The following is an 18,123-nucleotide window of genomic DNA, read 5'->3' on the forward strand; positions in this document are numbered from 1 at the left end:
AGAAAGGCCCACCACCACCTCAATTCATTCTCTTTCGTTCTTGCTTTCTATTCTCTTCAAAGTAATGAAATTTAGAAAGAGAGATTATGATGATGATGATTATGACTCGACTCACTACTACTCACCTAATTGTAATCAGAATTTTTTTTTTTTTTTTTTTTTTAGCTTTATTTTGTGATGATGAATGGTATGTTTGTGGTGGTGGGTATGGGGTTATTCTCTCCCTTTGTCATTTTCAACCTTTACAATTTCTCTCTCCCCCCTTTCTCTCTCCATCTCTTTCCTCTTCTTTCTCTCTTTAACTCGACCCGGTTTAGATTTCCACAACTCACCCATTTGACTCACTACAGTAGAAAGTTTCGAGAGTGACTCTTCTATAACAATAAAATATATTATTATCATTTTAGTAATATAGAAAACCTTTAATTTGGTTTTGGAAGCATGTTTGATATAACTCCCATGCCATGCATGCATGCAGCCATGCAATAGAGACCGGAACTGAAGCTGGCACCGGAGCTGAGTCAACTCACTTAAACAAAAAGGAAAGAAAACCGAACTTTTTCCGTTTACAGAAAAATCAAAAAACACGTAAGCAGACAGTGACGCTGACTGTCAATGGAGCCCCACTCCAACTCAGTGGTGAGTGGACACAGCATCTCCCTCTCCTCTTTCTCAAAAAGCATTTGATTGGTGAATCCATCCATCCATCTCTACTCAACTCGACTCTTTCTTTCTCTCTCCCCTCTGTTTACAGAGAAACAAAGATCTGAGATATATATAGAAAACAGAATCTATACTCACCAGTCACCACCTGTTTCTTGTCGACCCCACCACCCCCACCCCTCTTCCTCCCTCCTCAATAAATTATTAAATCTCCATGAACAAACTTACACTTTATGTCTTTATTCTCTCCCTTTCAAAATTTTCTAATTTCCTTTTAAAACTTTAGCATTTAATTTATATTTGCTTTTATTTTTTTTTATATGTTTGCCGGTGATGCCTACTCCGGTTAGTGTAGCGAGGCAATGCTTGACATCCGAAGCAGCTCACGCGCTCGACGAGGCCGTTGCTGTGGCTCGCAGGAGAGGCCATGGACAGACGACGTCGCTTCATGCGGTTTCCGCTCTCCTTTCTTTTCCCTCGTCGATTCTACGCGAGGCCTGTGCGCGTGCCAGGAACGCCGCCTACTCGCCTCGTCTTCAGTTCAAGGCGCTCGACCTTTGTCTAAGCGTTTCTCTCGACCGTGTCTCGTCCACTCAGCTCAGCGACGACCCGCCCGTGTCAAACTCACTCATGGCCGCGATCAAACGGTCGCAAGCCAACCAACGGAGGCAGCCTGATAATTTCAATCTCTATCACCAACTTTCTCAGTCTCATAACTCGTCTGTGGCCGTCGTAAAAGTCGAGTTACAGCACTTGGTTATATCAATTCTCGATGACCCGGTCGTGAGTCGGGTCTTCAGTGAAGCGGGATTTCGGAGCAACGAAATCAAGTACGCCATCTTACGCCCTCTCACAACGCAGCTTTTTAAACTTTCTCGCGCCTCTAAAGCTCCACCGCCAATTTTTTTATGTAACTACTTGACTGAAAATTCGGATCCGGTTTCGGGTCGGAAGGGAATGAGCTATACGTTTCCCGGTTATGGTGGGTACTTGGATCATGGAGATGATAATTGCAAAAGGATAGGAGACGTGCTTTTGAAGAGAAAGAATCCTATGTTGGTGGGTGTTTATGCTTACGGTGCACTCAAGAGTTTCAACGAAAACGTAGAGAGAAAACATAATAAGAATATTTTGCCGTCAGAATTATCTGGGTTGAATATTATTTCCATTGAAAACGATGTTTCAAAATTTATCACAGAAAATACTGATAAAGGGAGTGTCAATGTGAGATTTGTGGAGGTGAGTTTGTTTATAGAGCAAAGTTTAGGACCTGGGGTGGTGGTTAATTATGGAGACTTGAAAGCATTTGTTAATGAAAATAGCTATGATAAAGGAACAAATGATGCAGTTGTGAGCCATGTTGTGGCTCAATTGACGAAGCTGTTGCATCTTCGTGGAGCTAAAGTTTGGTTGATAGGTGCTGCAGCCAACTATGAGACGTATTTGAAGCTTCTGAATAGGTTTCCATCAATCGAAAAGGACTGGGATTTGCATCTTTTGCCTATTGCTTCTTTAAAAGCTTCTTCAATGGCTGAAACATTCCCCAAATCCAGGTGAGTGGTGTATTTTTCATGTTACTTTTTGTGTTTATATGCCTGCTTTGCATGTTTTTTTTTTTTTCTTTTTTTTTCTTTTTCTTATAGATATAACTTTTAAATTTATTTATTGTCACTTGGTTTGCTTTTTTTTTTTTTTCTTTTTTTTTCTTTTTCTTATAGATATAACTTTTAAATTTATTTATTGTCACTTGGTTTGCTCAAGAATATTTTAATATAAGGTTAAATTATCCTTTTCTGATGCGTAGTTTCTGACTTGTTCTTTTGCAATAAACTAGGATTTTGCATGACTAAGCTTTGTTTAATAATATACAAAACGTTTAGTTTAATGTATTAATACAAGATTTAGAAATGATTTCTTTAGCCGGGGTTTATGTTCAATCATGAATTTAAGTGAGCTCATGGTCAGTTTCTTACTTTCAAGTGTCAGATTTCTTTGAAGATTTGAAGGAACTTTCTTCTCTGATGGTTAAATTTCTTCAATTCTTTGTAAAATTCTTTGCTATTATTGGCTATGGTGTGTGTTTGTTTACATGTTGTAGTAGAGTCTCTGGTTCTTTGGTTTGCTGTCAGGTATCTTTTTTCTCTGTGCTTCGAGTTACCATGTGTCTTTTTTTTCTTTTCCCCTCTTCATGTTCCTTTTGAATCTCAGAATTTGATGGTCTAATTGTAGCTTGATGGAATCATTTGTTCCTTTTGCTGGGCTCTTTTCTACACCTTCTGACTTAAAGAGCCCACTAAGCGGCGTATATCAATGTGCAACCCGGTGCCATCAATGCAACGAGAGGTGTGAACAAGAGATGATTGCTTTGTCAAAAGACTTCAGTTCTTCAATAGCAGACCAGTGCCAATCTAGCTTGCCTTCTTGGTTACAAATGACAGAGAGAGGCAAAGACAGATTGAATCGAAAGGTGTGTATTGCTTTAAAACCCTTGACTCTAATTTGTGTTTTGGTTCTGTTTATTAAATAGAAAAAGCTGAGGCAAAAACCAAGAGAATTAATATGATTATCATGTTTCATGTTAAGCCACTGAAATCTAGACCATGCTAGCCAAATTGATTTTAGTGGATAAATTCTTTTATTAGGAGCCATAGGCTCAGATGGCTCTTATGCTTCTGGAATATATTCAGGATGAAAATTCGTTTTTGAATTTTCGTAAGATTTTTTTGGTTACATACAAACTGGAGTAATTTTAAGAATCTTTTCAAAGTTTATGTAAAAATCAATTTGCATCTCTTCAGTGCAGACTAAAGATGGTGGAACAGTATTGAGTGCCAAAATTACAGAGGTGCAAAAGAAATGGGATGATATATGCCAGCATCATCATCCGACTCAACCATACCCTTCCTCCAACATCTATCAAGTGGGTTCTCAATTTCCCACTGCTGTGGGCTTTCAGTTTCCTGAAGACAGAAGGGAGAATGCTGATAACAGCAATAGAAATACACCACCTTCTGATAAAAGTTGCATCAATGTGAATTCGGTGATTCCCATTGACTCTGAAAATGTTTCTGCTTCAAAAACATTTTCTTCTCCCATGGTTTCCAAAGATCCGAATGAGATTTTGGTATCCAAACTGTGGCAAAAACCATCAAAAACAGATCTTGAGTCAGGTGGCCTCAGATCTCCCTGCAGTTTGTCTAATTCAAGTGTAGATGACAGTAATCGAACATCTCCAACGTCTGTGACTTCTGTGACCACTGTTTTAGGATTGGGAATGTGCTCCGCCCCTGCCAAAAATGAACTGAAGGAACTTACAGAAGTGTCTCAGGAATTATCTGGTTGCTTTTCTGCTAATGTAGATTTCGTCAATGGGAGTATTTCTAACCATCCGGCTCAATCTTCATCCTCCTCATGTCCCGACTGGCATCGGCAATTTGATCTAAGCAATTGCAAGACACTTTTTAGTGCTCTCACTGAAAGAGTTGGCTGGCAAGATGAAGCCATACATGTTTTATGCAAAAACATAGTTCACTGGCAAGCACTAAATGAAAATTGCCATAGAGCAAGTAAACGAGGGGTATGGTTCAATTTTACTGGTCCTGATAGGTGCAGTAAAAGGAAGATTGCTGTCGCCCTTGCTGAGATAATATATGGAAGCAAGGAAAATTTTATTGGTGTGGATCTGAGTTCCAATGTTGGGGTGACAGATAGAAATGCAATCTTTGATTGTGAAGATGTGAATGGTTACGGTATGAAGTTTAGAGGGAAAAATGGGGTTGATTATATTGCTGGGGAGTTATGCAAGAGACCCTTGTCCATTTTCTTTCTTGAAAATGTAGATAAGGCTGATCTGCAGGTTCAGATTAGTTTGTCCAAGGCTATACGAACTGGTAGATTTATTGATTCAGATGGGAGAGAAACTTGCATCAAGAATACAATATTTGTGACCACATCAGCATTTATGAAGGATAGCAAGAATATCTCTTACACAAATGAGGGCATTAACTATTCTGAGGAAAGAATTTTGAGAGCAAAGAGCCGGCAAATGCAGATCCTATTCGAACCTGCTCCAGGGAAAAGCAGCATTAGCCAAAAGTCGACTACATCCAGTTCAAGTGAAGGCATGGTGTTTGTGAATAAGAGGAAACTGAAAGGCCGGAATGAGTATTCACAGCAGGACGATATCTCTGAGATGGTCAAACGGGCTCATAGATCATCAGCTAAGAATTTAGATTTGAACCTTCCAGCTGAAGAGAACGAACTGCAAGAAATTAAGGATGGGAACTCAGATAATGACTCCTCTGGGAACTCCAAGCCTTGGTTGCAAGATATCTTTGATCAGACTGAAACAGTGGTTTTCAAGCCATTCGATTTTGATGCACTTGCAGAGAAAGTCTTGAATGATATCAACAAGAGTTTCCACATGATTGTTGGCTCTGAATGTTCTCTAGAAATCGACACCAAAGTGATGGAGCAATTACTTGCAGCTGCATATCTATCAGACACAGACAGTTTGGTAACAGATTGGTTGGAGAAAGTTCTTTGCAGGGGATTTTTAGAAGTTCCAATTAGGTACAACCTCACAGCTCATTCCATTGTGAAGCTTGTTACTTGCGAGGAACATTCCATGGAGGAGCCAACACCAGAAGCAGCAGAAATTCGCCTTCCGTCAACAATTATTTTGAATTGATATTTTCCAAAAGCCTAGTGATACAGATAGATGTATAATTTAGCAATCAGCTCTAGTAACCATTTGGTAGCTGTTAATCTAAAATTTTATTGGTTTTCTTGTTCAAGATAGGTTTTTGTATTATGTATAATTATAGTCCATGCTTGTGTGAATTATGATTCTCTTATGTACTGAAACACCAAAATATTCTTCTTTTTGCTCCTTGAATTTGATGGTGTCTAAATGCTTATGCATTTCATCAAAGTTTGTATGATTTTAATATGAAATTACAAGTCTTTATAGCTTGATAATTAAGGCTATTACACTTTCCCCCCCTTAGTTTTGGGGAACTATCACCCCAATCCGAGATTTTGTAAGTTAAAATGTATCGGTGTAAGGGTTAAAAAAGACATTTTGAACAACTAATCGGTCTTTTTGTTGTCTAAAAGACACAACAAAACTAAAATGGTTAGCCCTTTACGGGTTGGTACCTTTTAACTTAAATTTATGACTTAAATTGTTAACACAAATTCATGACCGTTGATCTATGATAATCCAACGGTTATAATCTGACCTAGCAATAACGTACACGACTCAAAATTTAAAAAATCAACTGGGCCAAGAAAAGGCCCAATAACAGAACCACTTGGCTTTACACTTTCCTAATATAAATAACTTCAAACTTTTGGCGTTTCGCCTTCTACAGTGGGAAAGTTCAAAGCTTCAGTCTTCAGCTCCCCGATCTTCAGCTCCTCTGTACTCAAACCTTCCGTTTCTAACTCAAAACATCATACGAATCTACCTTAATACGTACGCACGTATACGGTACCGTATACGTACAGGCAAATGGCTTCAGTTTCTTCAAGTCCTCGTACGGTAGAAGAGATCTTCAAGGACTTCAACTGTCGTCGCTCGGCTCTCGTTCGTGCTCTCACTTCGGGTCCTTTTCACTCTCTTTGAATTTTAAACCCTAATTTTCAGATGAAATGGAAGTGTTTTTGTTTGATTTTCCTTTGAAGTTGACGGTTTTTTTTTTTTTTAGATGTCGACAAGTTCTACTCACAATGTGATCCAGGTTAGTTCACTTTCTTTATTACTTTTTGGTTGCTCAGCGAAGTTAGTCTGTTGCATCTATAGTGAGCTTAAGATGTACTTTAAATTTGATTAACCGCATTCGACATTTGAAATACTTAGAATTTGTGAATTAAGCTTAGAATTTTTTATTTTTTTTTGGTTCATTTTTGTAGAGAAGGAGAATCTGTGTTTGTACGGACACCCAAATGAATCTTGGGAGGTGGCAATGCCTGCTGATGAGGTGCCACCGGAGGTTCCAGAGCCAGCATTGGGCATAAATTTTTCGAGGGATGGGATGCATAGGAAAGATTGGCTTTCTCTTGTTGCAGTTCATAGTGATTGCTGGTTGCTTGCAGTGGCTTTCTACTTTGGTGCTCGACTTAATCGCAATGAAAGGTACAATTTTGTGTATACTTGCTGTGGATACTCAATGTTAATTGAGCTTGTTAAAAACAGAGTAGTGTTTGCTACTTGTAGGTGGCAATAGCCCTTTTTTGGTGAATTCAACAACGATATATCTATAAGAGTTTTTACTTGTGATCAATTTTGAATTTGTAATGCTTTACTTGTACAGTGAACAAAGTTGTCACAATGTAAGAAGTGCTTATGCCTAATCACTGCAAAATCTCTGAAGGATTTTAAATTTTGGCTACATCTCTGCTTTTTTTAACAATTTCTCTGCACACTATTCCCATCATGATAGGAGTTGCATCGAATCCTTTAGTTCCTGTTCTTCAATTTACAATTGATAATGTATTTGAGGCCAACTTTAGTAAACTAAATGGATAGGATCACCTTTCTAGCTATTTCTTGTCAATTGAAATCACTGGACCAATCCATAACTATCTTTATGCTGAATTAGTCAGTATCAGCTACACAACATTCATTGAATAGAATGGATTAAAAATATGGTCCCTGGTCTCACCCTTCATCTGCAAAAGAGTCATTCATGGGATTCAGTATATCCTCATTTCTTCCTGTTACTCTTAGGAAATCATTCTTTATGGACACCAAAGTTGATACTAGTTTCGGAATATTCATGGAGTACTAGACCAACTATGGCAGACATCTTCCATAATTTACCCCTGACCTGTTCCCAAATATCGTTGCTAAATGCTGGTTCTGTATGTAGTCAACACAGCACTATCCACCACTTGTATAGAGAACGAGTTCACTAGTGACACTTGGATTCTAACATAGTCATCTGAAGTAGCAGGGGTCAGTCCAGTTAATCTGTCTATAACTAATAGTCCCTTATTTTGTCGGCTTTTATACTATGACTTAGCAATTCTATACACAAGGGAAAAAGGGGAAAAACAATTGTATGCACTGGTGATCAAAGTGGCATGGTTCCCCACTTTATGAAATGAATTGCTCAATTTAACTTGTTCATTTATTTGAGTGCAATTTTTCACATTGAAGTTCAGACTCACTCACATCATTGTAATTATGTGAAAGCTGCTTGACATGCCTATAGTTGCTCCCATGCAGTAGAGGTCAACAAGCCTAAAGATTTTGAATCACTGAAGATGCCTTATTCATGCTGCACTTGGGTGCCATTAGGCTGGACTAGCCTAGATTGATGCTAGGATTGACCGTATTCCATGAGTCCTGCACAATCCGACAGATTCGGTTTGGTGAAATAAGTTTGAGTCTTAGCTTTGTCTGGATCTGTAGGCTGGTTCTCATATCTTATTCCAGTTTCCAATGACATTCTTTAGACAGCCAAAAGGGTTCTCTGTTGGGACATTGATAGAAGGTACTGAGACACTTTCCAGATCAGAATAGGAAATAAAGTTTTAGCTAGGCTTTTCATTTAACAGGTATATTATATGAAGCAAGAGATGATCGAGAGAGAACCTTGAGTTTTTATGACATTATTTATATTCTATTACCCTCATTTCACCATCAGAAAGTGTTTTGCTGATCCAACTTCCAGGACCACTTACCAGTCACCATCTTTTGGGTTCTGGATTGATAGATTTACAAACACATATATACCTTAAATTAAAGATGGCATGACTAGTGAGTTGTTTGTATTTATCTGCTATCCTTTCAGGTTTTTCTAGAGCTTGATGAAAATTCATTCACCTTAACAATTTGCATAGTTTTCTTTTTCCTTCTGTTTGTGTTTTCAATATTCTCTACGACTGCTTTGGGGGAGGTAAAATTTTAAATCAACTTGTTCTTAGCCATGCATGCACTAATCGAATGGTTACACTGTCTAGCTAATTCAGATAGGGGGCTCTCTCATTGGTTTTTACATGTTGTTTAGAGGGCAAAATTCCAAACCTCCACCTATTTTCCCATGTCCTTCGGTATTTTATTGATTTTTATAGATCAACGGAAGCGGCTATTTAGCTTAATCAACGATCTTCCCACCCTCTTTGAAGTTGTTACTGGCAGGAAGCCTCTAAAGATAAACCAAGTGTAGATAGTGAAGCAATCCCGGAATGGCTCCAAGGTAAAGATTCTCGCTATTCTTTCAGTCTGATAAAACCAATACAAATTGATAAATTCAAACTATGTTTTAGTTTTCTCCTTCTCTTTTGCTTGCATTATTTTGGGCTCATAACCTGCCTCACTCTGCAGAGACAATTGATGGATTAGTGAGGAGCAATCCCAAAATCTTGAGGATCATGTAGAGACGAGATGATGAGCACAACGAAACCTTTTGCGGAAGCTGTGGGTCAAGTTACAACTCTGATGAGTTTTGATAGGTTGTGACATTTGTGACGGTGGTACCATGGAAAATGTGTGAAGATAACACCAGCCAAAGCAAAAGTATCAAGCAGTACAAATGTCCTTCTTGCTGCACAAAGAAGGGAAGGCATTAGCTTACAGAGAGCTTATGGCGTCACATACCAGCTTATTTTACTCCTGTTATTGTAGTAAAGTCATGATAGTTTATTTATCTTTTTATCTTGCTTTTCTGGTTGGGAACTTCTGGGTTCATAGCGCTTACACATTCTAAATGATGTTTAGCACTGATGATGTCTGATTGAGTCTGAATTCTCCACCCTTACAAACGGGTGACCCTTAATTTATTGGATAAATAGGTAGCAGTTACAATGGCATTGTCCTCTCCTAATTTGTTCAGTTGTCTTGGATTTTGGTGCTGCAAGCATACAAATGGCACTGGATCAATTATAATCTGGTAAGCTGGATTTCACAGTAGATTGAAGTATGAAAACTTAAATAGTTTGGTTTAATTTCCTCATGTTTCTAGGGATTTTTTCGACGGGTCTCTTTGAGTATATCCAATGATTCTTGTGTGGGTAAATTACTCTGGGTAACAAATCCATATCTATGATGAGTGATTGGAGTTGCTAATTAGTTTTTCCGAATGAGATCTAGCCATCTAGGATCGGTATTAAAAGGTAAAAGGTATTTTCGTTTTTACGCGATTATCATGTCAATTAATAGATTTCCCTAACAGGTCTACAGGTGGGTGATAAATTGTCAACAAATCTTAACGTGGTAGGTTGTCGTTTTCAAACTTTTCGGTAGTAAACTATCATTAGGGCAATCTTGAGTGTGGGAAGATGTCCTTCGACTTATATATTTATGTGCTATTTTAAATTAATTATTTATTAATATATAAATGGGTGGACTATTGGACGGTATATAAAAAGTAAAAAGTATTTTCGTTTTTACAATGATATTAATGTCAATTAACAGATTTCACTAATAGATCTGAACGGTGGGTGAGAATTGTCAAACAAATCTTAACGTGGTAGATAATTGTCGTTTTCAAACTTTTCGGTAGTAAACTATCGTTAGGGCAAATCTTTGGTGGTGGGAAGATGTCTTCGACCTATATATTTAGTGATTATTTTTTATTATTTATGTAATATAAATGGGGGGACTGTTGGGATGGTATATAAAAAGTAAAAAGTATTTTCGTTTTTACAATGATTATCATGTCAATTAACAGATTCACTAATAGATCTGACGGTAGGTGAGAAATTGTCAAACAAATCTTAACGTTGGTAGATAATTGTCGTTTTCAAACTTTTCGGGTGAAACTATCATTAGGCAAATCTTTGGGTGGTGGGAAGATGTCCTTCGACCTATATATTTATGTGATTATTTTAAATTATTATTTATGTAATAATATAATAGGTGGTGTTGGGACGGTATATAAAAAGTAAAAAGTATTTTCGTTTTACATGATTATCAATGTCAATTAACAGATTTCACTAATAGATCTGACGTGGGTGATAAATTGTCAACAAATCTTAACGGTTGGTAGATAATGTCGTTTTCAAACTTTTCGGTAGTAAACTATCGTTAGGGCAAATCTTTGGTGGTGGGAAGATGTCCTTAGACCTATAATTTATGTGATTATTTTAAATTAATTATTTAGTAATATATAATGGTGGCTGTTGGGACGGTATATAAAAGTAAAAAGTATTTCGTTTTACATGATCATCAATGTCAATAACAGATTCACTAATAGATCCTTGGCGTTGATGAGATTTCAACAACTTAACGGTTGGTAGATAATTGTCGTTTTCAACTTTTCGATAGTAAACTATCGTTAGGGCAAATCTTTGGTGTGGGAAGATGTCCTTAGACCTATATATTTATGTGATTATTTTTAAATTAATTTTTATATAATAATATAATGGTTGTACTACTGGACGGTATATAAAAGTAAAAAGTAAAATATTTTCGTTTTTACAATGTATCAATGTCATTAACTTAACAGATTTCACTAATAGATCTGAACGGTGGACGAGAAATTGTCAAAAAATCTTAACAGTGGTATAATTATCGTTTTCAAATTTTCGGATAGTAAACTATTTAGACAATCTTTGGGTGGTGGAAGATGTCTTTCGCCTATATTATGTGTTATTTTTAATTAATTATTTATGTAATAATAATAAATGGGTGGCTGTTGGGACTTGGAGAGAGTGAAGACGTAGAGCTGTTGTCTCTGGAGTCCTACCTCTCCATCTCTCTCATTGAGTTTGAGATGAGAATGTCATAAAAATATCCGGTGACGTGTATGCTTAGCTACAGTAAGAAAATAGCATGTGTTTGTCTTTTATTTTATTGTGGGCAGTGAAAGTGATAGGTGGTGGGCTTCCTCTTTACTTTCTAAATTAATGAAACAGCAAATAAACGTGCCCATTTCTTTTGGGTGCACGTGGTGATTTGACTCTTAGATCTTTTTTATTTCTGCTGGCTGACGTAACCAAGCACTTGTGACTAGTGACTTGTCTGTCTCCCGCTAGAATATAATATATTATACACGTTTCTGGCCCACTTCTTGCCATAATTTCCACGTTCAAGCTTGAAATTTCTACAATATACCATTAATTAATACTATTTCTTTTTCTTTATTTTTCAAACACGTTTTAAGAAAATTGACAGAATATCTACCCTTTTCTATATTTATTTATAATTTGGGAATATTTAAAAAAAAAATTAGTCTATTTTATATGTAATTTAAGCTATTTTATTCTCAAAAAGCTTTTTTAGATGTAATTTTTTTAGTGTGAACTCGTGTTGAAATATACAACTTTAATTGAAATAGACATGCAATTATGTTGTATGGATTAATACCTTTGCAAAAATTATGTCTTTATTCTTACATAAATTATCATTTGACTAATTGCGTTAAACTTGTCGACAAGTTCAAGATAAAAGAAGATTATTAAAAATTAAATTTTTTTTAATATTTTTATCGACATAAAATCATCAGTCAACGTTAATCATTAGATTAATATTTTTTTTCCGTTAATTTTAAAGGTTAATATCTTGAAATTATTGATACGTTATCTACCAATAAAATATAGTCTTATTAAAATCATGGTGGAGGTTTGAATTTGAATATAATATCTGATTTTTATGGGAAATTAGAGGCTGAGACTCACACATCAGCGGCCGTGGCCACCATCACACAATGGGCCTGCCCAAAATAAAGATAATAAAATTAACAAAGGAAACTGATATGAAACAACCTTTCAAAATTTCTCAAAAAAATTCAAACCAACAAAACTAACCCTAAGATATAAATGAAAATCTCTTCAATTAGACAATAATAAAACAAAAATTTGCGTGAACTCCTATCCAATGTCTTATAGATAATACAACTTTTATATTAATTATTTGTTGAACTTTATGTAAGAAGTTGTCACTGAAAGCTACATTGTGATAAATATATTTATTTCCAGAAGAACCTTAAGGTCGGCAGTATAGACTCTGAACATGAAATTAATTATTATTAATATTATTTGTATTTATTTGACTAAATAAAACTCCAAAACTTTGAGTGGGGTCGGTAAAAAGAAGTCACTTTAGCAAAGCTTGAAGATTCAAAACATGGGTTAGTACGATAATGCACAAAAAATGATCATAATGTATAACATTAGCAATATTATATATAAGCTTTTTATATGTGAATAATTATTATATGAAAATGGGTCCTTTAAATACTTTATAATATGTGGAACGACGATATTCCTAGTGTAAAAAATAAAAAATAAAAACTATAGTGGCCAAGATTTTTTATTTATTTTATTTTTGGGTGGACAATCAATCTGTATCAAATAATGAAAGTATGCATGTGACATTTAATTATCTTTAGCCCATCCCCACCTTTAGAAACAGCTTGTTTCAAACAGGAAAAAAATAATGATTTTCATATATTCACATGTCAATCTTTTAATATATTTTATACGTTTATTATATCGTGAATCACGCCCTAACTATAGTTGGTTATTGAAATGAGAAACTTCTAATTTGGTTTTTTATTGAGGTTTTTGTTTAATTAATAAAATTTTAGAGTAAATCTCTGTCGCAATTTAATAAAAAATTTCACGATTTCAGAGAAAGATTTTGTTGAATTTTAATCAAATATCCAACCATATTAATACACCATATATTAATTTCACGTGTATCATGCCATAAGACCAGTCATACAAATTATTTAATTGGCCATGTTAATTTGCCTCGATCAATGATGAAAAAAATGAAAACATGTCATGATCAAAATTCTTATGTGACCTCTCTCCTTTAGTTGGGTGACAAGCTTTAGTCAAGTCTTGTCCTCGAGTTAGGGGAGAAACAATTACCGGATTTATAAAAAAAAAAAAAATATATATATATTTTTTTGTGTTGTGCCCTAAAGCCACAACTATTAATGAAAGAACATATATATTATCTTCTATGCTTGAAACTTGATTTGATTCTATTAATATATCCCTTTCATGATTACAAGATGTACAATTATCTCAAATAATCAATTAAGGGAAGATTAAGAAAAAAAAAAAACTAAAGCTAATTAGATTTTAACAATATAGGAATATTAATAACATTTTGGAGATTTCATAGAATCGACTTGGGATTTGCCACGGGACCTCTCAATCTTATGAAAAGTCTGTATTCATCAAATGTCATGGGAGGATACAGTGCGGGTTTGTCCGTCGTTATAAGTTCCTTCACTGGTTCAATTGGTATATCACTTTGGGATTGTAAAAGAAGCAAGAGATACCCTTCTTGATTGGGGTTTACTATCACTCTATGCTCCACACTCTTGTAATTTGCATTGCTCAAAACCTAACAAAATCAAAACACACCAAAAATTTAATTAGCAAATATTGCAACACCTATTGAGAAATCAATTCTATAAGAAGATTTGATTATTAACATCGTGTATATGAACCATCGTTGGGTGGTCAAATGGTTGGATACTGGTAGGGGTAATGTTTGAGTACCTGTATTTTTTAAGGAACCGAAATCACGTCGTTTCGTTCCAGAAACCTAGAATCGGAACCTGAAACATAGTGTTTCCGATTCCAATATCAAGTTAATTTCAATTACCCCCTACTTTATTAAAATGACAAATACACTCCCAAAAATCTATACACCCACAGTTTACAAAAAATTACAATTAGTCCTAGTTCTTACCCAGTACCCGGACCCATTTCGGTTGCAGTTCTACAGTATGACCAAACCAAACCCGAGATATCTTGATTCTAATTTTTCAAAATCAAACTAAACCCAATAATGGGGCCGATTATACAGTTATAACCCTTTACCCATGCTCACTCCTAGTTACTAAGAGTTACCCTATTGTTATTTCAAAGTCTCGAGAGATTAGTCGAGGTGCGTATAAACTAATCGAACCACCCCCTATCCACAAAAAGAAAAAAAAAAATGTGTATAATGTGCAATTAGGGAAGAGGCATGGTGAGAAATTAATTGAGTTAAGGTGTCGGTGCCATGAGAAGAAATCTTTTATATAGGTAGCACGTTTGAAATATGGGGAAATGAGAAAATTAGTAGCACTCAATTGAATATCAAAGTTTTTATCCCGTGCAATAGTGATAATTATCCATGTGTAATATTACAAATAATCATAATATTATTTAGTCAAAATATTAATAAAGATGTTGAAATATTAGTGGTTAATTATAGTCATAATTTGTAGTCCACAGAAAATGACCCCATCCAACTATGGTTCACGAATCCTGACCAAGCAATTTTAATTTTAATTTATGGATAATTAAGAGAGAGGATTAATAAATAACCTGAACTTGATCACCAATGTTGACGATAAACGCATGTTTAGCAGGCTTCACAGTGATCCAATTATCTCCTTTTCGGACCTGAAGACCCGCAACTTGATCATCGGGCAACAGCATCGTCAACCCTCCAGGATCCGAATGAGACGATAACCCAAGAGTCAAGTCGGGTTGTGGACATTTGGGATAGAAATTAACCCTCAAACAAGCTCCAATATTTTCACCTCCGAATGCATTTTGAAGATGATCTTCTCTTAATCCAAGCTCTAATGATAGAATCTTCATTAATCTCCCACATAATTCCACCAACTCTTTGCAGTACTCATCAATCACTTCCCTGTGAATGTTCATAATCAATCAAAGCTTTAAATAATTAAAGATTTTTATTTAGCTGACAAAATGGGACAACTAAATTTGCTGACAATTAAACGACAAATCAACAGTAGTAATTAATTTAATTAATTAAACTAATTAAATTAAGTACCTGATAGAAGGTGGATAGGGAGGCCACTTGTTAAAATCTTTTAAATTCGTAGGGCGATAATGAAGGAAATAGTAATCACTCCAGTCAAGAATGGCTCCTTTCTCCACACCCAAACGGCTGCCATAGCCTTCGTAAGTTTTTGGTGAGTTGGCATAAGCTTGTTTAACCTCCATGGGCGCATGAAAAAACTGGCGCCAACCTTCACGAGCTTGGTCCATCAGTTCAGGGCGGACGCCGTGGTTCAGAATTTGGAAGAATCCCCATTCACGACAAGCCATGGAAATTTGAGAAATGATTTGGGCGCGAACGTTTTGATCGTCTTGAAATAAGCCGGCGAGATCAATGATTGGAATATTAACATTGTGGTCAATATTATTATTCTCCGAAGAGAACGACGGCCTCTCAGTTGAAGGCTTGATGTATCGCTCTGGAATTTTATTTAAGCAACTCTCGGATAACGATTGAACTCGAACAATAGGCTCTGGCCAGTCCTGTAACTTGTTCATGATGTTGTTGTTGAGAAGAAGTAGGTTTGGATTCCAAGGTCGATTCTGTTAAGAAATCAAAACACAATTGTACGATGAAAAAGAAATAAGAAATTATAATAAATATTGATCGAGAGAGAAAGAGAGAAAGAAAGAAAAAGATAGAGTCATAGAGATAGAGATAGAGAAAGAGATATGAGGTTCAAAGAAGGGCGTTGGCGAGTGGTAGTTAAAAGGAAGGAGAGTAGTGGGTAGCCGTAAGAACTGAAATAGACATCAAAGAGAACGTGAAAATAATGGACTAATTTTAATTTTTTTTCAAGTGCTATTCTTGAGAGGACTTGAAAGCATAAAAAGAATATCGTCCTCTTTGCTTTATATAGTATGAATCAACGATTCTATTCGATTCAACGATTATGTTCTTAGATTGAACTGATCTATCACGTCATCTGTATATTATTTTACTCGACATGCATGTTGTCGAGTAAATAAAAAATAAAACAGTATGAACATAAACAAAACGGGTGGTTTTATATAATCTAATCTTCGTTTTCATTAAGGTTTTGACAGGTCCATTTCAGAGAAGAATAATATTTTAAAGCTAGTAAGTTTAGAAATGATTTCAGCCATTTATAACTCATGGATGAAACCCCATTTCGGCGCCGTGAGCAACTTGCTTTTATTCTCTTTCTTTGAATTAATGTCATGCATAAACGATAACAAAATAATGGCAAAGAGGAATAAAGGTACACTATTGATAATTGAGATGTGTGTGTATGCTGTTGCTTTCTATATCAGCACTAATAAATTGAATAGCTACTGCCATTTTTGAAAGGTTAGTTAGGTATGAATACACAGAGATTTTTAGAAGAAGAAGGAAGATCACCCTAGTCAATAATTAATAATTATAATGATGTAAAATGTTTATACAAGGTGAAGAAACCTTTAAACTATACATCATTTTCTTGTATTTTACTATGAAAATAAAATGACAGTTTACAATATATTATCCAATACTGTTCTTTATTATGCATTAAAACCGACCTTATATTTAAATGTTATTATAAATTTATAATATATATGTTTGTGTTAACTAATTAGATATGAGGACACCCAGCTACCAACAAAACTAAGACTAAGGTGTCAGTTAAACAAGGACAGATTTGGACATTTATGAGTAAATAAATTGATTTAACCTGTTCATATATGCTAAACAACTAAGCTATGTAATTGTCAATGGCCTGGAAGGTGTGAAAGTGAGAATAACAACAAGAAACATGGACGAAGGAAACGTAAATTATTATTTTTTTTTTTGGTATCCGAAGGTATCCAAACTAACTTACGTGCATCTCAATTAATCTTTCGGAGTCTTGAAGTTAACAGTTAAGTAAGCTTCCAATGGTTACCCTTTATTAGTAGTCATAAGGATTCAAACTTAGAACCTCTTGGAAATGTAAATTTTATTACACTAAACTGAGTAATAATGCACTAATGCAGAGACAGTTTACTTGTAAAAAAATGACTACATGATCGATCTCTATAAGCTTAATCTAATATATTTAGACAAATTTTGTAAACCCTAATTCATAAAGCCTTTAACATTCTAACCATATAGACTTAGAAAACAATACAGTAAACTTCCTTACTTGGATGATCTTTTGCCTTTTAGATAACCATTCGTTTTTCTAGAATATTTTATTTTAAGTGTCTAATTAATCTCAATACAAAATTCTTATATAAAGCAGCAGTTGCAATAGTATTTTTAGCAAATAAAATCAGATAAATTATACTAACCTTTACCTTCACCTCCATTTTTTAACTCCTCCTGTTCAAGCAGTAACAGCAAGCTAGTCTCGGAGACACACACAGAGAGAGAGAGAGAGAGAGAGAGAGAGAAAGATTAATTACAGAAGTGAATTAATTAATTAAACTTAAATTTAGACGTTGGTAGCTTTGACCATTAATACTATCAAATTTTAAGATAAGAATACAACTTAAAAAAAATCTGGAAAGTTTCAACGTTAAAATCGGGCCACGTTTTCTTTGCAATTTTTGGTTTTCAATTGCAAGTGACAGATCCTTCAATGACTCAGTCAGTCTCCTCTTCTCCCCAATCCCCACCATGTGAATCCCATCAACCTTCATAAGAATTTAACCAATATTTTCTCCTTTTATATATTAACTCTTAAATGCATTTTTATAGGGTGCATT

The 18,123-nt window shown here is 35.2% G+C and overlaps 2 protein-coding genes and 1 pseudogene across 2 annotated transcripts; 2 read left to right on the plus strand and 1 right to left on the minus strand.

Annotated features, from left to right (window-relative positions):
* Positions 1–732: 732 nt before the first annotated feature.
* Positions 733–5,560, plus strand: LOC116121273 (protein SMAX1-LIKE 8-like). The gene is made up of 3 exons (XM_031407236.1): positions 733–2,216; positions 2,893–3,130; positions 3,467–5,560. The coding sequence occupies exons 1-3, from the start codon at positions 997–999 to the stop codon at positions 5,351–5,353; spliced, it is 3,345 nt and encodes a 1,114-aa protein (XP_031263096.1). The 5' UTR covers positions 733–996; the 3' UTR covers positions 5,354–5,560.
* Positions 5,561–6,155: 595 nt separating this feature from the next.
* On the plus strand, positions 6,156–9,243 carry LOC116121274 (annotated as a pseudogene).
* Positions 9,244–13,671: 4,428 nt separating this feature from the next.
* Positions 13,672–16,257, minus strand: LOC116121269 (probable 2-oxoglutarate-dependent dioxygenase At5g05600). The gene is made up of 3 exons (XM_031407232.1): positions 15,428–16,257; positions 14,950–15,280; positions 13,672–13,975 (listed from the first exon to the last, which is right to left on the minus strand). The coding sequence occupies exons 1-3, from the start codon at positions 15,931–15,933 to the stop codon at positions 13,745–13,747; spliced, it is 1,068 nt and encodes a 355-aa protein (XP_031263092.1). The 5' UTR covers positions 15,934–16,257; the 3' UTR covers positions 13,672–13,744.
* Positions 16,258–18,123: the final 1,866 nt, after the last annotated feature.

The sequence above is a fragment of the Pistacia vera genome, unplaced genomic scaffold, assembly GCF_008641045.1.
Source record: "Pistacia vera cultivar Batoury unplaced genomic scaffold, PisVer_v2 Contig971, whole genome shotgun sequence".
Taxonomy (NCBI): domain Eukaryota; kingdom Viridiplantae; phylum Streptophyta; class Magnoliopsida; order Sapindales; family Anacardiaceae; genus Pistacia; species Pistacia vera.

Coding starts and splice junctions, on each gene's coding strand:
- LOC116121273 (XM_031407236.1), top strand. CDS start 997: ATGCCTACTCCGGTTAGTGTAGCGAGGCAATGCTTGACATCCGAAGCA. Junction 2,217..2,892: donor GAAACATTCCCCAAATCCAG/GTGAGTGGTGTA, acceptor GTCTAATTGTAG/CTTGATGGAATCATTTGTTC. Junction 3,131..3,466: donor AAGACAGATTGAATCGAAAG/GTGTGTATTGCT, acceptor TCTTCAGTGCAG/ACTAAAGATGGTGGAACAGT.
- LOC116121269 (XM_031407232.1), bottom strand. CDS start 15,933: ATGAACAAGTTACAGGACTGGCCAGAGCCTATTGTTCGAGTTCAATCG. Junction 15,281..15,427: donor CCCTATCCACCTTCTATCAG/GTACTTAATTTA, acceptor GAACATTCACAG/GGAAGTGATTGATGAGTACT. Junction 13,976..14,949: donor ACATTGGTGATCAAGTTCAG/GTTATTTATTAA, acceptor TGATTTTGTTAG/GTTTTGAGCAATGCAAATTA.